Source organism: Clinocottus analis, unplaced genomic scaffold (genome assembly GCF_023055335.1).
Source record: "Clinocottus analis isolate CAN_PGR_092001 unplaced genomic scaffold, fCliAna1.0.p SCAF_4, whole genome shotgun sequence".
Classification (NCBI taxonomy): domain Eukaryota; kingdom Metazoa; phylum Chordata; class Actinopteri; order Perciformes; family Cottidae; genus Clinocottus; species Clinocottus analis.
The window spans coordinates 7754223-7775194 of NW_027176153.1; the positions used below are offsets into that span (position 1 = coordinate 7754223).

General features: G+C 43.1%; 2 protein-coding genes across 2 annotated transcripts in view; both read right to left on the reverse strand.

Annotated features, from left to right (window-relative positions):
- The window catches only part of klhdc8b (kelch domain containing 8B), a 103867-nt gene that overhangs the window by 11337 nt on the left and 71558 nt on the right, over window positions 1-20972 (reverse strand). Inside the window, exon 4 of the mRNA XM_068597287.1 lies at window positions 1383-1484. Within this exon, the coding sequence (XP_068453388.1) occupies window positions 1383-1484 (102 nt within the window). The remainder of the gene's footprint in view (window positions 1-1382; window positions 1485-20972) is intronic.
- LOC137800208 (putative leucine-rich repeat-containing protein DDB_G0290503) lies at window positions 5244-7306 on the reverse strand. The gene has a single exon (XM_068597286.1). The coding sequence runs from the start codon at window positions 7020-7022 to the stop codon at window positions 5253-5255; it is 1770 nt and encodes a 589-aa protein (XP_068453387.1). The 5' UTR covers window positions 7023-7306; the 3' UTR covers window positions 5244-5252.

Consider the following 20972-nt stretch of genomic DNA (forward strand, 5'->3'; position numbering starts at 1 on the left):
CATCGATTTCACTTCAGCATTTAACAATATCATCAACCTCAAAACTAAATGCCAAACTAGGTGAGCTTGGCATCGACACCTCCCTCTGCAGCGGGATACGGGATTTCCAAACCAACAGACCGCAGTATGTTAGGTTAGGCAATCACACCTCCACGACCCTCACCCTGAACACTGGCGTTCCACAGGGCTTTGTGCTGAGTCCTCTCCTCTTCTCCCTGTTCGCCTACGACTGCACGCCTGTACATGGTTCCAACACCATCATCAAGTTTGCAGACGACACAACGGGGGTGGGCCTCATCAACAACAACAATGAGTCGGCCTACAGGGAGCCAACAAGAACCGGACCCTCAACACCAAGAAAACCAAAGAACTTAACATGGACTTCAGGAAGATAAAGTGCTGCACACACTCCCCCATCCATATCAATGGAACGGAGGTCGAGCGTGTCTCCAGCTTCATGTTGCTGGGTGTGCACATCTCTGAGGACCTCTCTTGGACTCTCAACACCTCAACCCTGGTCAAGAAGGCACACCAGGGTTTCTTCTAACTGAGAAAACTGAAGAAGTCTCTACCAGTCCACCATCGAGATGACAATCAAGCTCTCTACCACTGACACACAGTCGCCCGACATACTGAATAATGAAGTTGAGAACATTTTGAGAGGATCCTGAAATTTGGTTAACAGTCGCGTCATCAATGCTAGTATTGTTTTGACTTTGTGTGTGTGTGTGTGTGTGTGTGTGTGTGTGTGTGTGTTTTGTATGTCGTTGGTCTTGGACCACCTGTAGATGGTGGAGGCCAGGTATTTCTATGTCTGTCAGATGACATGATGTCACGGCGTTGGAGACACAATCATGTTAGATGCAGTCACTAAGCTTTCAGGTCGAGGTCGAAGACGGATGAAGTCTGAGCATATCAATTTTTGATAATTAAAAAAAGACAATCAAACTTATATGCTCCAGGATGTCAATGTTTTCCTCTTTTTTTCCAGATTCCTAGGCTACATTGATGTTTTTATTTACCTATGAATAATGGACGGTTTCTATGAATGACTTTTACCTCCAGAGGAGAGTAAACAGGGAAAAAAGTGTAACAATCAGTTTAATTCTAGAATATGTTCCCTCAAATCACACTGTGCAGTCACATTGTCACATTGTTGTCGTCCCGCCGAGGTGAAACACTTAACCTGAACACGGATCAGATTACTCTCAGACATCACATTAACAGACAAAAGGCGCAGGCTACATTGGGAATCGATCACAGGATGACCTGGTGGTTTGCTTTGTCTCTCCTCCCTTTCTTTCCCTTCTGGGTCACAGAAGCACTGGATCTAATTGACAGAAAAGAACACAGAGAACAAGGAAAGGAAAGGAGGTGCTGACCTAGACCACCGGCTGCAATCACCCGTCCTCCCAGGCATCCTGCCACAAAGTCGGCCCTCTTCTCCCTCATCCTGGACGTCCGGCTGGGTTTGATCCAGATACCTGCCGTAGGGGAGAGGACATGAGATACTGTCAGTCATCGCGGACCAGAACTGTCAGGCACAACTTTGCGAAAGTATTTTAAAGAAGAGCAGAAAAACAGACACACACACAGGAAGACAGAGGTAAAGATATCAGTGTGTTTGAGTCTGTGTGATTGTGTGTGTGTGAGTCTGTGTGTGTGACTGTGTAAGTGTCTGTGTGAGTCTGTGTGTGTGAGTCTGTGTGTGTGACTGTGTAAGTGTCTGACTGTGTGAGTCTGTGTGTGACTGTGCCTGTATTAGTCTGGTTTCATGTGCAAACCTAAAAAGTGTACAGTACAACACAGCAGTACATCCAGGCATGAAATAGAGAAATAAATGCAGATAATCATTATTTGACAGCACAACATTTCCCCAACCCCCCATCCTCCTCTCTCTGGCTTGAACCCCACTACCCAACAGCAGATTAAATTTCTATATTTGGGACAGCAATACGCAGTGACACATCCCATTTCCTACTCCTCCACGTCTCTGCTGCAGAGAGCATCAGCGAGGGACATGATCAGGCACAGAACAAGCAATGAAAAGAATTTGCTGCATAGACAAAATGCAAATTAATGCAGAAAGCTCAAATTGATCGGCTGTTAAGTACCCTTAAGTAGTAGTTTCCTTCCCTGCACTTCTGCAGCTTAACAATCTTAAACTGTAGTTGAAGGTGAAGCCCCCCCCCCCCCTCCCCCTCAATGGTCTATTTGACTCTGAATGGATCGTCATTTACCAGATGGTACAGCTAATATGTATGATATACATGAATGTTTACAAATGTCTAAATACTATATGAAAGAGACTTTGATGATAGAACACTTAGGCAACGATCTTTAATCTGAAAAGTATCTTCATATTTTCATGGTACAGCTAATATGAGGTAGCATATGAGTGTATTTTGTAGCTGCCTCACTCTACGGCAGACAGACCAGCAGTTTGGGGTCCAGAAGTCCAGCCTGAGTGACCATGTTAATGTAACGGGTGTCCCCTGACTGTGTCCATGGTCAAAGGACTCTCCTCCCCCCTGAAGATGAGGATTGACCTGCTGTCGTACTGTCTGTATTCGTCCAGGCACGGGTTCCACTGACGAAGCCGCAGGTCCTGGCCCACGCTCTGGCCATTTACAACCACGGCCATCAGGAAGCACCCAAGACCGTGCTTGGCCAGACGTGGTGGACACATTTAGGGAAGCGGCACAACCATCGCTTTACCAAGCATCATTGACCGTGGGAGGGCACCCTGCGCCTACAGGGGCCCAATAGAGGAGTATTATAGGCTTCTCACCACCACCCTGGAGGAGCATGGGTTGAGGGAAAAAACCGTCAGGTATACAACTTGAGCTGGACTCAAGAATAAAAGTCATCGTGCCCCAGAGTACAGGCATCACCGTGGACATCACCATCCTGGCCTGCCTCAACACAGCCCCCCTTTCATCATCATCATCAAAAATAATAATAATAATATGAACCCAGATACGAGGGACTTCCACAACATGTACATGGTGGATTGCGGGAATTAGAACTTATTGCATGGACATGAGCCACACCTCCTCGACAGCATGTCTAGCGCAATTTAAGTGAATAACCACAAATAGTCCGACAAGTAAACCATAGGAGTTAAATACTTTTGGTGTGAGCGCCATAAAGCCACTACATCCAGGTCTCACGAGGACCATAAAGAGAACATCTGTTTCTTGGTCTATAATAGTAGTTCAAGGGGCCTATTATCTTTTCGTATTGAATCTTCACTGCTTTTCAGTGAATCAGTAGCCTCTAAAAGAGTCAAACTAGTCAGGAACCCTTGAACAAAATGTACTTCTATAAAAATAGGCCAAATTATAGAAAAGTGTCGTGTCCCAGGGGGCACAGGTACACCAAAAGCCAAGTGTCAGAAATGTGACGTCCACCTGGTTCACATCCAGCAACAACTGCTTCTGGAGGCTCCACAAAGAATGAACACAAAATGAAACGTAATGTAACAGGTTATGTGTTGTTTGTCACTGATTTAAACCCTAACCAACACAAACTCAAACACACTGAACACAAGCGTGCGAGCAAACACACACACACACACACACACACACACACACACACACACACACACACACACACACACACACACACACAAACACACACACATTCTTTGGTCAATTGGATGTTTAAATTAATTTACATGTTTTGTATGTGGATTTTGTACATACGGTGATGGTAATTTTATTTCTTTGTTTGATATTTTGTATACATTTTATTATTGATATTGTATTAGGGAACCCCAATCTTCCAGAAAATGGGATGAAATATTACTCCCCAAAGTAAAAAGTCATAGAAAGTTAATTAAAGTCACAGCGCAGTACAGTTGGCATCTTCCTTTTCAGGAGCACAAAACTGCAACAACTTGGTTATAATCTTTTGCCTTTTTGGCTTTCCTGATAAAATATAATTAAAGACTACTCAGTGATTCATAGTTGATTTTAATCAAACAAAATTAAAAAGTAAAAGTGAAATATAATCAATAAATAAACCACATTTCTTAAATTAAAAACTCTACATAGTCTTTTTGTATTATGTAAAGGTTGTAATTATTTATTTAATAGATATTAATTAATGCTAATCACAGTTTTTACAGTATAAATATACCATGGCGATAATAATTATGACTATAAGCTCAAACTGTCACATAGTTTTGTTTACTACTTTGAAACAACAAAGCTTCAGTGTGGACAATGAATAAAGTTGTCCACAGTTCTCCGGTTTGATACCAGAGTGGAGACAGATAAGAGATTAAAGTGTATGAATTAAAAAATGGCTGCTCAGCGCTCCTGGATTGGAAGCATCAAACAGCATGAGTAATACAACATCACTGCTGCTAAAGGTTATCTAAAAAGATGTTTTTATTTGAAATGATATTTAATGTGGGCCGGATGAGCCTGGGGATCGATCCACCAACCCTTCGATTAGTGGCCAACCCTTGAAAGGCATCGGCCTCATCATCTCAAAGCATGTCTTTATAAAGGGATGAAATCAGATCACCTGGATTAAACCTCGAAAAGAAAACGTGATTATGACTCAGGAGTCAGTGCTAGCCACTGAGTGGCCATGTTTTTAAAGGGATGAAACTGGATCACCCAGAGTTAACCCTAAAAGATAACAGGATTATGACCCTAGAGTCAGAGCTCGCCCCTAAATCGCCATGTCTCTAGTGGGAGGAAACCAGATGACCTGGTTTAAACCTAAAAAAGAAAACGTGATTATGACCCTGGAGTCAGTGCTAGCCACTGAGTGGCCATGTCTTTAGTGGGAGGAAACCAGATCACCTGGATTAAAGCCCAAAAGAAAACAGGATTATAGCCCTGAGTGACCATGTTTTTAGTCGGAGGAAACTAGATTACCTGGATTAAACCTAAAAAGAAAACAGGATTTTGGCCCTGAGTGACCATGTTTTTAGTCGGAGGAAACTAGATTACCTGGATTAAACCTAAAAAGAAAACAGGATTTTGGCCCTGAGTGACCATGTTTTTAGTCGGAGGAAACTAGATTACCTGGATTAAACCTAAAAAGAAAACTGGATTTTGTCCCTGAGTGACCATGTTTTACTCGGAGGAAACCAGATCACCTGGATTAAACTTAAAAAAGAAAACGTGATTATGACCCAGGAGTCAATGCTAGCCACTAAGGCGCCATTTCTTCAGTGGGAGCAAACAAGATCACCTGGATTAAACCCAAAAAGAAAAACAGTCTTTATTTCACTACTTCTTTATTACTTCTTCTGGTTGGACTGGGGTTCGTGGAGTGATGGCTGTGGGGGGGCTGGGCGTTGACAGCAACCTCGAGGTTTGGGGCGTGGGAAGAGACTGAGTGAGCTTGCGATGTGGACGGAGTGGGAAGCGAGTGTGCCTCGATATGTACCCCATTTCAACCAGGTCCCCAGGGGGGGATAGATAACTGTTGGTAACAGGAGGCAAGGGCTCGTGCTTCAGCATGTCCTCAGAGGTGGGTGAATTGTTGGCAATTGGGGGTAAGTTCCTTGCGTGTAATCGCCTCAACACAAGCTGCCTGCAGTGCTCTCTCACCTGCTCGCTCTCCTCCTGCTCCTTCTTGTAATTGTCATTTTCAGCCACTAGGATTTCTTGTAAAGCCTTCAATTTAGCCTCTTGGACTGTCTGCGCCTCCAGCAATTCTTTATGCCGCACAAGCTCCCTTTTTAGTTCTTCCTTTTCCAACATCATCTCCATCAACTTTTTCTCGCCCAGCTCCCGCTCTCTACTGGCGGAGGTCTCGCAGGCATCAAGAGCCTTCCGGCTTTCCGACTCCTGACGCTTCGCGTTCTTCAGCCGGTTACTCACAAGGCAATGATGGTCCTTAACCAATGCCAGGTCCTCCATCATCACTTTGGCTTTTACACCACTTTGTTTGATTTTAGTCTGCAGCTGATCAATCATTTTGTCCTGCAGATCGACTTTTGTCAAAGCGTTCATCCAGTTTTGATGGTAGAGGTCTCTCTCAGCGACGGCGTCGTCGTTGTTTTTCTCCAAATCAGTGATCAGATTCTTGAGATCGCTTATCTCCTGATTGTTGGAGTTTATAATATCAGTCAGCTGGCTTTCCTTCTGTTCCAGTTTAGTTTGAATTTCACTGTCATGACGTATTTTTTCATTCAGCGTGTTTATGATGTTTTGCTGATACATTTCCTGGTTTTCGCGATTATTTCGGTCAAACACTATAACTTCCTCCAAATCGGCTATAAGGCCTTCTTTCTGCTGATCAACTTTTGAATTCTCCGTGTTGATGTTTATCACCGTGGTTTTCAACGTGCTTTTCTCCTTTTTCAAATCACACATGACTTTCTTTTGAATTTCATTGTCCTGTTTTTGTTTTTCAAGGTCCGCTGTGAGTTTGTTCTTTTCAATGATCAGCTTTTCCATCTTTTCTTTGAACTGCCGTGCATTTTTTCTCTCCTTCATTACGTCGGACTCACGGATCTTTTCGCGGTGCTGCACCAGTTCGTTTCGCTTCTCCTCTTCTGCGATGGCAATGGTTTGACTCTCACTCAGGTCTTTCACCTGCTTTTTTAGATTTTTCATTTTGTCCTCAAGACGTTGCCGTTCCCCTTTAAGGAATTCTACTTCCTTCTCCCTGTGTTCTCGTGACTCGTCTGCTTCTACTTGATTCCCTTCCAACTTCTTGTGCTCCTTTTTTTGAAGGCGAAGTGCCTGTTCGAAAGATTTCTCCTTTTTTAAAATCTCTTCTTCAAGTTTCTCTACTTTAAGGTTGGCAAAACGTAGCTTCTGTTGAAACTTGACGACCAGTTCGCTGGATTTTGTGTCCTCTTCAACAATCATATAACGTCCTTGATTTTCATTCATCATTCTTTGGACCACACGCATGGAAGACAGCTTTTTGGTCAGCTCAATGTTTTTGTCAGTCAGCAATTTGTCCCGCTTCAGCAGGTGCTGCACCTGATTCTTTAGTTCCACGCATTTGGCTCTGAAGTCGGGGGTTTTCTCAGACTTCATCATGATACCCGTTTGAAAATAAATGATGTGTTACAGTATATTGTCTCCCCTTGATCTTCCAGTATATTGAAATTAAAAGATGTGTTACAGTATATTTTCTTCCCTCGTCCTGCTCCGAACTACTGAATTTTACTGAGATGGTCTAATGTACAGAATTGAGAAATGTGAATAAACCAATTTTCATTAATTAATTAATTTAATAAATTCCATTTTGTTGTCAATTAACCAATTTCTTAAGGAGATGTTATTTCAATACCTCTCTTGCTTTCATTGTCAAATCATCAAAGGTCCTCTGCAGTTGAGTTGTGATGTCATCACATTCCGATGTCATAGAGGCACACGGTCACATGACCTTTGAACCCTGACACATTCTAAGGAATCATCTCCTGTTCTAAAACATTTTTCCAATAATTTATTTATTTTCAAAAATGACCAGATATGTATGGGGACAGAAATTAGGTATAAATATATAAATGCATGAATGTATTCCTGTATCTATTTATTCATTTATTTAATCATGTATTGATTTATTTCTGTATTTCTGTGTACATTTATTTAAGCATTTATTGATTTATTCCTGTATTTATTTATTTATGCATTTATTTATTTATACTTAAGTAATTTTCTGTCCTCTGTAGTTTTAATAGAAACTACTGAAACATGGCTGTCAGAGGATGAATCAGATTATTAGTTCATGTTCTTCATTGAACATTTCTTGTATTGAGCATGACTAGACATTTACTTACAAACACCATATGCTAATGAATTATGTTAGCAACTTTATTATATAATGAACAAAAACTAGTTTAATCATTTAATAAATTCTGCAAATAGTGTTATAATGAAAAGTACTCTAATTGTATTTTCAAAATTTCTGTTCTGGCTGATTTTGACAGCGATCAGCTCAGCAGACGTAGTGACATAACCCACTATAGAGACTATAACTAATACTAGAAATGGAGACCATGAATTGATGTTTACAATGTTTACAGAGGGATTAAATCAAGAGAGAAGTAGAGTCATTTTCTCATAGACTTATACAACCAGACTTATTTTTGCAATCAGAGGAGTCGCCCCCTGCTGGTCAGCAAAGAATACAACGTTTAAGACACTTTCACATCGACTGCACTCAGCAGAACTAAACTAAATCAACGGCCACATATTTTTCCGAAAGTGGCTGGCTTTTTTAAAACTGTTTCCAATGGCGTCTTCTCAGATGGTTTTGGTGTAACAAACCATCTGGCGGGTCAAGTCACAGGGAATCACTACAGTTCATCCTGAGGGAAACAAAAAGAAAATGTATATGTGTGGATGAAATGTCATGGCTGTCCACCCAATGGGCATTTCACTCAAGACCACAAATGTCAACCTCATGGTGGCAATCCTACGTGGCTTGAATGTACTTATTGTAAGTCGCTTTAGCCAAACACAGCAAAAGGAATGTAATGTACTGTAAATGTACTCTGGCTATGTTTGAATCTCGACCAAATAGCTCAATCGCATCAGAACGGTATCGAGCTTGTAGTGAGTTCTATATTTAGATCGCTCCAAACCTCACATACGGTCAGGAGCTCTGCAAAGTGTTCTTAAAGCAAACAAAAAATGGAGAAACCCAAGCTCTTCGGGGTTTTTCTGAATCCCTCAGTGAAGATGCTAATCCCTGACACTGAGAAGATCCGGCTGACCCGGTCGCCTTCCTGTGGAGGTGTTCCCGGAAAAAACCCCCCGCAGAGGATGAATCCATGAGCCACTTAAAGAAAATAGTGGAGGACACTGCTGGTGAGTGAAGGGCGCGCTGCTCTTCTCACCCTGCCACCACAGGCTGGGATAAGCAGCGTGATGGAGCTGCTGATCAGGGGATAGATGGATGGGTGAACAAATGAATTGCCATTTGACAACACCATAAGCTTAGTTTCTCATTGTCTCGCAGGTGCAGGCCACTAAATGGTCACCGGAGAGCAGTTATCTCTTTTAACAGAGAGATGTTTGTAAGTGCACTTCTGCTGCAGCCGAGTCTCCCAGCGCCGTGGAACAGACTGACAATATACTCTTTGCCCGAGCCACTGAGCACGACAGAGGCCAGAGAGGAAGCTGACGAAGTTCCAATACCTGAACAAGAAATGCATTTCAGAAAGGGTCTCGCCTGCATACATACTGTCGATACGTTACTGTTTACAACCATTTCTGAAGCGCTGGTAAAGCATTGCCGTGTATCACTCCCTGAGAGAAAGGCAATTCTCAATTCCTGTGAGTCAGCAATAAAGACAGAGAAGCATAACAGGTACAGAGAATATGTCGTCGTAAAAAAAATTAAGGGATTGACCCATTTTTGAAGATGTTCAGAAACTAGAGATACTTAGAAATGTTGATTTCCTGCAAACAACAACAGGAGATGAGAGGAGTAGAGAGGACAGAGGAGAGGACGGGAGAGATCAGGAGAGGCAAGGAAAGGACATTAAGGAGAAAAGGCTCGTAGAAAACAGGAGAGGAGAGGAAAGAGGAGAGGAGAGGATAGAGGACAGAAGCGAGGAGGGGACAATGAAGAGGACAGAAGAGAGGACAGAAGCTAGGAGAGGACAGAGGCAAGGACAGAGGATAGGAGAGGACAGAGGAAAAGAAAGAGGAGAGGACAGAGGAGAGGAGAGGCATATCTTTGAGAGAGCTCAAACGGCTGCAGAGCTGCTGCGCTGCTGGCTGTGGAGGAAGTAGCTCAACGTAATCTCAGAGTAAGAGGACATGAAGGCCGAGCCACCAGCAGCTCACCAGCAGATACGCCGGTTGCAACAGATCCGCTATTCAGCCGTGGAAAATGGAAAGGCCAGATAACATGCAAATGTGGAACAGATATACAGGAGGAGAGGCGTGAGTAGCCGAGCTCTCAAACAGGCGTGCAAGCTTCCTCTGCCCGCCGCCGTCTGGAGATACATTTGCAGAAATAGCCGTGACAGTGCTGTCGCCTGTGTTCAGTTCAGCCTCTGCTCTTCTCTGATTGACTCATACACGCGTGTGTGTGAGTGTTTGTGTGTGTGTGTGTGTGGTTGTTTGTTTATTAGTTCATCTTTATTTGTATAGGACCAAGACGTCATCACACACAATAGCATATGCTAACAGCTAATTAAAAAAGAATCCATGATTACATGACCTCATCTGTCTCTGCCTGTGTTTCAATTCACTCCATTGATACTCAGCCCTGATGTCTGTGGGTTCCACATATTGTTTTCTACTAAAAGGCTGGCCAGAGGAGGCTTTGAGAAAAAGGGAGCTGCAAGTTCTAAACCGTAGAAGTTTCTTTGTGTCATAATAATAAGCAAAGAAGCCTGCTTATTTAGTAATGATTTAAAAACCAGTCACACACAGAACTGGCATTTCACTCAGTATTGTCAGACTCCAAATGAACAGATACAATGTGTATGTATTATTATTTAAACATTCAAAATCGATGCAGAGGAATGGATTGTCTTTTTTGACATGTTTTTCTCTCTTGTCAAAACTTGGTGCCTCAATTACCCACAATGCAAAAATATTATTTTTAAAGCACATTTTCCCCGTCTCTCTCTAGCTTTGTTGTCAACTCTCTACCAAATACATGAATATGGTCTTGGTGGGTTATCCAAAATTATATTTTTTGCACAATTATATATCATGGTGAGAAGTTCACATCTCCTCTGGTCTCTGTGTCGGGGCTGAGCTCCTCCAACCACACGCACGCACACGCACACGCACACACACACACACACACACACACACACACACACACACACACACACACACACACACACACACAGAGTAAGCCAGTGGTGGAAACAGTGAAGTGAACCAGGTGAAGTGCATGTTACTCCAGTTGAGGACCACTACGCTTGCTCCTGTGCACACATACACTCTTGAGTAAAAAGAGCAATATTTTAACAATTCACCTGTTCAACAAGCATGAAATGTAAAACAAAAAAAGGAAGAAAAGTATACTATTTTTTAAATTACTATATGTATTAAAATGTTTTATTTAGTACTGAAAAAGAGTCAGAGCCGAACCTAACGATACCATCCTTTGGTGGTAGGACCAAGACATTTGACTTATGAAATCTGTCAAATACATTGTCCATAAATCAGAGCTGCTCCATGAAATCGTTCCCGTAGTTCATTTATTTATAAACTGTAAAAGGTCAAAGACAGAGCCTTGAGGCCTTCCTGTTTTAAGGGGCCTGTATACCCAAACCAAGTGTAGTTCAAATGTGTTTTTAATTTGTCTTTATTTAATACAACTGTGTACATTTCTAACAATTTATTTGAATTTGTGTGTTTACGTTAAGTCATGTGTTGTTGTTCCAAATCTTTAGATTAACTGACATACTGGCTGTGAAGGGCAGACAGTGCTGCATTGGCCGCTCAGAAAAGAGCACTGTCTCTTTAAGTGAGGAGTGAAGGAGACGTTAAGTATACAGGCCGAAGACAAAAATGTATGCTCGTGTTTAAACTGGGATTTGTTTTAATAAAAGTTGCAAAACCAAAGAAAGGACGTGTTTCTGGACAGTTCGCATCAAGGGTGCAACACAAGGCGCCGGTCATACTGCCAAACAGCCTCTAAAACACTGTCCGACTCTTCCAGCTCCAGGACATCGTCGGGCCACATGTCACACAGACGCCAGCCCTCGCTCTCCCCTAAAGAGGACATCTTATAGTTGATACTATCGCGCTCGGGTTTAAAGGCTAGACGGAACCTTTGAAGAGTGTCTAAGTGAGGATGTTATCGTGCTTTTATACGTCCTCTTCACATCCGGAGACTGCTCGACCACATCTCCTATCAGATGAGAGCGTGAGAGTGAAATGCTGTGTGCCTTCCACGTGCGTAGCCAGAAACACGGCCTCTCACAAAGCATGTGAGAACCCTGCTCTCATACAAAAAAGGAAGAAAAGAAATCCCGTGCAACGTTCTTCACTGCGTCATTAACCCGTTAGAGGAGGATGGATCCGCTTGAGAGGAAGGAACGCTGCCATTCATCAGCGAGGAGGATTCCTTCTTTTGCCCAAGGAAACTACAAAGGAGTGAGCCGTTTACTTTGCTGTCGGACGAAGTGACTGGCGGGGCTGCACACACACACAGACAGACAATCACACACACACACACACACACGTCAGGGAGTTGAGTGACATGTGGGGCGGATCTGTGTCTGATGGACTCAGCTGGAGGAGAGGAGAGCGTGTTATTTAAAGCTCAGCATCAATCCCATTCCCTCTCTTGTTTCGCCCTTCTCGACGCCAGCATGTCGCCAAGCTTGATAATAAGACACACACACATTCAGAAAAGACACATGAGACAGAAGCTGGAGTGGGCACACACACACACACACACACACACACACACACACACACACACACACACACACACAGGCCGTCAAATAGATGTGCATGCACACAACGGCACAAATGAGCAGGGAAATACGTAGGAAGACGTGGACACGTGTGTGTGTGTGTGTGTGTGTGTGTGTGTGTGCATATATATATATATATATATATATATATATATATATATATATATATATATATATATGCATGCACACATTCACCCATGCTTTCACTCTCTTTCCCCAAGCCGTCATACATGCATGCACAAAACGGCACAAATGAGCAGGGAAGTACGTAGGCAGACGTGTGTTGTATATATGTATATAGACAGTACGCACAAATTCACTCATGCACACAAAATAATCTTTTTTTCACACACGCACCAGACCCTCTTATCCCTGTTTCCAAATGTCATCACAAGCAGGAGAGATGGAAAGACATTTGTAGGACGATGAGGTGGTAATGATAGCCGGGCCTCTCCTGAATCACTTTGTGAGAGGTCGACTTGTTCAGCAGGAATATAAACGCTCACACTGCACACACTGTGATCGCAACACGCAAACGCCTGGAAACACCAATAAGCAGAAGTCCATTTCCAACACAGAGAAAACCCTGATGGCATACCACACCTGTTTTATGTCACACATCAGCAGTGTGTGCAACTAATGCAATTAATGATCAAATACCTGCAAATCTAATGGCATTCCCATCAGCCTCAGCTGTGTTAATTAGCAAATGTTAGCTTGCTTAATTAAGATGGTCAATCTGGTAAACATGACACCCCAAAGGTATTAAGAAATGCAAAGAAATATATTTGTTGATTTCTTTGGGTTGTTTTTCCTGATAAATCATGTTACACCCGGCTATGAAAGCTTTCCAAACTTTTGTTTTCGTCTCATCTGTCCTTTCCTCGCTTAACCAGGTTTACTGCAGGATCCGCTGGTGCAACACAAAGCCTTTGGAGGTCTCGGCCCCACTCTGCATTTCTTTATCTCGCTCTCTGATAGTGAGTATTTATTTATTCCCCCTTTTCTCTGCGACTGGATTTGCATCCTGAACGGACAGATTAGCTTATCCCCACTCGCACACTCACACACACACACACACACACACTCACGAATCTACTATAGCTTGTGGCAGTTGCTGCAATGCCGGGTCTGATTAATAGTGCGCTCCTATCGATTACAAGATCGATGCACTAATCCACGTCTTGAGGGGGTTGAGCTCTGATGCGCAAAAGCAATGCAAAAAAACAACTTCCTGTGAGTGCAGAGATAAGAGTATGGGTCCATTCATTACATGGAGTATGGGCAAAGTTGAGCAACACAGACAGCTCCACCGAGAGCTGAATGAAGGATCTGATGAGTGAGGGAAGACATCCCCCCAAGTCATTGTGGAGGTGATCCTTGGGAAAAAAGTAACAATTATTGTGGCTCAGTCTGATGCAGCGTGGCTTAAAGGCGAAACTTAAAGCGGTGGAGGGGCAGGAAATGCGAACTGCAGGTCTCTACTAGGTCTGCTAATGAGTCTCCCTGGTCTCTCAGTAATCCTATAAATATTAATGCTTAGTGGGTGGACATGAAAGTTAGTGTGGGCTCTCATGAGTTCTACCGTCATGGACACACCATGCACCCCCACATCGCTCAACTACTGACCGATATATCAACAGTCCTTTCTGATTCTTCCAAATTCCCCATTTTGCTCAGGTTGTTGGCGTGTATGGAGAAAAAATAAATAAATGAGCGTCCTTTGCATGACCTTCCAGTATGCAAACACGTAGAAATCAATCAGTCAGTCAGCTGCTGGACGCTGTATGAGAGTTCACCCACTGAAAGTAGAGCAGTGGATACACGCACCAACCACGCCGACATGAAGATGAAGAGCACTCATTCAGCAACGCTGTGGGTTAATAAATATATAAATATAATACTCTAATGAGACTCCATTGGAGCAGGTAGTGAGAGGAAGTAGAAGCTTTAGAATTGGAAAGGCCGAACTGTAGCATGGATCCAGAGAGTTTGCATGGGTATCACTGTAGACTCAAATTTGAAGCCTTGGTTTTTGGCAAAAAATAAAACTGAACATTTATTAGTCGTTGAATTGAAACGAATGAAAATAGGTTTCAATGTGGAATAACGTCAACACATAACTATTTGTAACTCCAAATGAAATAAAGCAGAGCAAAATGGTACAGCGCAGCTTGGTACCTCGAACTTCGTTGGGTACCAACTGGGTCCAGGTCGAAGCGAGCTGAGTCGATATTAAAAGTCAGAGAGAACAGCAGGACGTCCTGCACGAACCCGCCATTTTTTAATAGCCTAGCGACCGTCAATGGCGGCCGCAATATATTTAATTCAATTTCTTTCCCTCTGTTTGGTTTCCAATAAAAGCATCCGATTCGAGTCTCGTTTTAGGATGATGTCACGGCCGTTCTGTGTGTTGTTGCCATGACGATCGTCTAGGTACTATCTGCAGTGGGAAATTAAAATCAAGAAAAGCACCTGGTGCCAAAAGTAAGTCGAGGAGGTTGGAGTGCCACCCGGCTGATATCTGTAGCGTTAGAAAAAAAACACTCGTCAGCTGTCGGGATGCATAAGGTCATTGTTTTTGCGAGTACACCGCAGATTTCTTTACAAGGAACGGTTGCACAATGAGATCAACGGTCACAAAAGGCAGTCAAGAGAGCTCCATCTGGGTCACATTCACTTGCTCCTTCACCGCCATTTCTCGACTGTCACCTTCCTCTGGAGCGGTGAAAAGGATCAAAAGGAAGAGAGCGCAAAGCATACTGGAAGGAAAAGAGCTTAGTGAGCGCGCACAGCTTCCAGGACTGCACGGGGAAACATCAGAACATCACGTCATGAAATCTAACACGCAGGGGAGACTGTAAACATGAGAGAGATGATTCAGGTTTAGTTTTTTTCGGAAGGTCTGGCAGCAGCTGACGGCTTTGTGAGTCATTGTTCAACATCTTTGCGCACCCCCCGGCAGTGTAGAGTTCCACTGGTTTGCGCACTGTAATTATTCTGCAGGTAGTGCATTAAAGAGGAGTAATCAGCGGGAGGTTTAACAAACCTATTTATCTGTGATCGTCTATCACAGGATAATATCAGCTTCAGAATAACACGAGCAGGGATGACAGCTGCTGCTCGAAGGCCACCGCGGGCTGAAAGCCAGAGATGGAAATGATATTATTCCGTCTCTCCCTCCCTCTTTTTGTCTCCATTCAACTCTTTCCAACTTAAATATGGTCGCTCGTCTGATGGATTTCGTTTTCCGAAGGTCGATGACATGAAAGGTTCACCCTTCTATCCGTCACAAACGAATGTGGACGCAGCTGTAGGCAGCTCAATTATTGTGTGAACCAAAGCCCACAGGGGTCAGCGGAGACCGGAGTCCATGTCCAATATCCTCTCAGCATGCGTTTGAGTTCAAGTGACATATGAGACACACACTGTACCGTATGTGAGTCAGAGAGAACGCACATTACAAAACCTTTTCTCACACGCTCCTGGTGGCATCTGGCCAGCAAATGGCCAGAGTTTGCGACATCCAGACTCAAACCGATCGGTTCCGTCTGACTGATCCAACAGGACCTGCGCCTGCATGTACAATGTCACATTATTTCCTTTTTTGTTCCCGCCTGAAGACTTTCTCCTTTCAAGTCAACACCTTGTTATTGGGCGATTTCTGAAACGACTGATTTGATGTTGAAAGATGGGAGGGCAGTCTCGCTCCTTCTCGAGATGTTAATCTTTTAAATAAAAGGTCACAGCTGGGCGGCCCTTGGCTTGGTCGGTGAGATGCATACAATGAGTCACACAGTGTGAGTCCAGTCGGGGCTGGTTGTTGCATGACAGACACTTCTATTTCTGTATAAAAGTACAGCAATAAAGTATAGTACTACCCGCTACCAGCTTTAAATGCCATGTTAACATTCACAGTTAAAACACACAGAAATCCCTGCAATTAGCCTCCCATGAGCCTTCTGTCGGCAGTGTTTCTGGCTCTCGTCCCGTTTTGCATTGCCAGGTTTGATTGAAGCGAGGACTGCTTCAAATGCCAAGTCCTGATTAGACACCTTATCCAATTACAGGTTGCATCTTGAAGTCTATTCATTGGGCGCCTGATGTACGAGTGGTTTTGTCGTGTGCCCTTCTGGGAATGAAATTAGCACCTGCCGCCTGCGAAATACAGGCTAAATGTTGTCTCTGGCAGGTAAAGAAATCAGGTCATCTGCCACCATGGCAGATTGGTTTTCCTTATATTTAGAATTATTATTATCAAAAAGCTAAAAAATCTATCACATTTCTACCGTGTGCTACCATACACATGTTTACAATTTACCGTCTACATAGTTTCAAAAGTAGGGGGTAAAAAAAGATTGAGTGGCCAATAAGAATGATCAGTGACCTGCCACATAGTAGATGGCTGTATTTTAACAGTGGAAAGGAAACGGTTAGCTGTAAGACTTGTGGTGGTTGTTAGCAGTTTGGTACTAGTTCAATACATATTCATACCATTTTTTTCATATTTCATTCTGGAAAAGCTGTAGAAGCAGTGTGCTCCCAACGAAATTCTAGACAAAGCTAACATACCGACTAGCATCCAAAATGAAAGTTTAGAAAAATAAACCTAAGAGCCCAATATGACCTAACACTTTATCACTGTGCAACAATGATGCTAACAGAGGAGAATATATGTGTTTTATATATTTATCGTATTTTACTTAAAATAAAAGAACGTTTATATATGATATTAAAGAAATTTATTATTTTCATTCAGTTCAATCGGAAATCTGACAATACATATTGTCAAAAAGTCATTATTATTAGATAATAAAGTCTCCTCACTGGAGCTCGCTGAGTTTTTAATTGAAGCGCAGTAAAAGACCAGCATGCACCACCAGCACAGCAACATGTCCTGTGCATTATGGAGCGACACGCTTTGGTTTCAGGCTCCTTTGTATCACATATGGCACCTCATTATGAATCTATTCATCACTTCCTCTCTCTACCACACTTAACCACAGCTGGGAATCCACAAATAATAACAATCAAAGAAGATTTATGTCATCGTTTGGGTAAAAAAAACAAAAAGCTTTGCCTGAAGTTCCTTTCCTCTTAAAACATCTTCCCACCCTATGCTGTCATCTTGTTAACATAAGGCGCACACACATACGTGAACAAATGCGTACAAGCAACCACACACACACACACACACACACACACACACACACACACACACACACACACACACACACACACACACGCTGTCGTCCACCAGCACTCCCCAGGGTCTATTTATAGACTTCATGCGACAGCGTGTCTCAACCAATCATAGTCTGAACGGGAAGGCGCTCTTTTAATCACATACTTAGTCAACAGATATGCAACACCTATTCGGCTTCACACTTAATATAATTAAAGTTGTTTGCGGCGCCCGGCGGTTAGGAGATCAGTTAAATATGCATGAATATAATAACCAGGAAGCTAATGGAGCGAGCAGCGATACAAGGTGCTAGCTGCTCTGCTGCAACACGTAGGAGGGAAGAGGAATGACCGTCATGACCTGTTGCATTTTCACCAGGAGGGAGACTTTTAGTAATGAAACTCATTATCAGCATCAGCTGAAAGAGGGGGATGTGGTGGATGGAGAGTAACACAGAGTGAGAGAGCAGGAAAGGAAAACAGAATACACAGACAAATACAAATAGAGGCAGCGCTTTTAGAGCGGGCTTCTTTGACATTTCACACACTGAACTTCTCTTCTAATCACCAGGCACTGAAGAAAAAAACACTAATGTCAACCGAGCTGATTACTGTGTAATTGTCTGGTAATCAGTGTCGACACGGGGAGCAGATGCAGCGAAACGTGGATTAGATATAAATAACGCAGCGGTAGTGAAATGGTTTGTGAAATTGATTGTTTTTATGGGTTCAATATATTGATCTCGCTATGCAGCAAGAAATAACTTCGATTACGGAAGTATAACCATCAACATCTCTGCTTTCTATTTGAGCTTTTAGGATATATACAAATGATTATACAGTAAAAAACTGACAAAATCATTCCTTGTTTAAATAATTGACTTAAACTGATCATGTAAAACGCTTCTAGTGTACGTTTTGGCCCTTTTTTTTAGAGGCGACAAATGGAAGACCAATGTTAAAACTGTAGTATATAAACATATAGGGTGTATAAATAGAAATGTAACCTCAGCAGAGTGCAGCTCTCCACCAGGTGTGACTGCAGCCATATTGTGTGACTGAATGAATACAACCCATAATGCACACATACAGACACTGTTGACACTTTGCCTCTCAGTAACCCGTCTGCTTATCGGCCGGCGACCCGAGGCTGATGCTGTCTGCACACTGAGATAATGACGGGAAAAAGAAAGTCACTTCCTCCCAATGAGCAACACACTCTCCTCGAGGCCATACAATAAAGCCGGCGGTGAGTTGCGGCAGCTGAGTCTTGCGTTCCTCAGGCTACCTCGCGCAATATGGAAGAAAGAAATGCACACGGGTAGAAGTGCCTCATGGAGTGAATTGATAATGCCTGGTTTCGTAAAGGCCTAGCACGGGGCATCACATGCAGACGGATGGCGCCTGCCTCCATCATTGGCGCCTGCGCCCGCAAAGACTCACCAACAGGGCCCTTGGTGAAAGCGAAGCTGTCCGTTTCATTGCTTTATGTAATGAATATATAAATGTAAAGTAAATGCTAATCTGCTTGAGTAATGAGGAAAAACTAAAGCAAAAAAATCTGGTGATAAATCCTCCACTAAGAATGATTAGACACGGACAGATGGTTCACTAGAAGCAGTTTCCACTGGAATGTGCTCGGTGTTTCTGCTTCCTGGGTAGCTGTACACCCCAAAGGATGAGAGTGTGAAAGAAGTGTGACAAGAGCAGGGCCACAGAGGGCAGCGGTGAGAGGGAATTGAAAGTTCAAGGACATGGGAAGCAGAGGAGGGAGACATTTAAAAAGTGAGAGGCCGGGGGAGTTGGATGGTGAGGTGAAAGAGAGAGGAGGTGGACTGTGTGAATGGACAGGATGAGAGAGCAAAACGCTCAAAAGGAAACGGCTGGGGAGACTCTGGGAGACTTTTTGAAAGGCCAAACGAATCTTCAAATTCACCCACGCGATGACAATTGACAGCGATCGTCAAATCTTTGCCAGTAACTTGGCGTGGTTGCTATCAAGCTTTGGAGTTCTCAGTTCCTGGAGCAGTGTGATATGTACATGGGGCTGTAAGAGTGATACTCTGTGTATAAAGAGGCGGTGGTGTCTTTTTTAGCTAACGTGTAAGGGTTGGATTAAAGTGTGATGATGTGCAAACATTAGCTTGTACAGCTAACTAGCTCACTACTTACAGTACTGTTACAACCTCAACCAAGCTTACACAGCATCTCGTATAACATTATTTTGTTACAGGTTAGTGAAAAAAAGAAGAAAAAGGAAGACGAAGCCATGTTGACAATCCCATAATGACTGCGTCCACTTCATATTTACCATCTATGAATAAAACTAGGGCAATCCTGTGCATCCTGTATGTCACTGGTATGTCTGGACCTCGTATCTCAAAGGAACAAATGTGAATAATCATGAATATGTAGTTATTTTATTAACATGTAAATCAATGCAATATCCATGTATAATCACTGCAAGAATACACAGGATTATAAATCTAGATTTCACAATATGGTTGGAGGGGAGAAGAACAAAACAGATGATGCTGAAAAGCGACTTTCTATTAGTCATCTTAGCACTGTTGTGAGCTCGAGCTTTGTAGTGCAACTTCAAAATGGATTTCTTGCCGGTCGACACATCAATCGATCAGACTGTCCTCATGAATACACGTGTCATGGGAATTATCCAAATTCTTTGACATAACCGCTGAAGCTCAGATCTGTCTGCCGAAGCATTCAGGCTTTTCAAAATGGAATCTGTAAACGCTTCACTTTGCAACATAATCTGTGCCGACCGTCTGTCCCGTCAGCTGGGATCCAAAAAAGTGAGGAAGGAAATGAGGGAGTAGGAACAGGAAAGGAATCTTCGATGAACCCCCACTATAAGCAATCTGTTGGCAGATCAAAGCTCTGCATCTTTACCCTCAGAGGAGCGGCTGTGCTTGATTGGCATGTCATTTTCTGGGAAGCAGATCTGCAGGCGTGCTTGGGGGGTTCAAGCTCCATCGCCTGTGTGAACTTTAAACATCCACATTGACTTACACATGAATTTCAGCCGAACAACAACCGCGAGATGTGAGGCCGTGAGAGCCGACGGATGGAAAATATCAAATCAACCCGGTGAACCAAGTTCGGATGGCAAGACGAAGGGCAGGATATTTATAAGCTGGGGAGAGCAGCGGACCGCCCTCAGGTGGTGTTTACACTGTGATGCAGCGCCAAGAGATCTCGAAACAGAGAAAAGGAGACCAAGAGTGAAGGACTCCCCAAGGGACCAATCACCACTTTGGAAAAATATGAGTGAAGTTCATTTGCGAGTCAACCTTATGACAAAGACAGGCTCATAACTCCATAACTTCCATGATTACCGCCCTATTTATATGAGGTAAAGTAGCTTTATGATATACTAAATGCA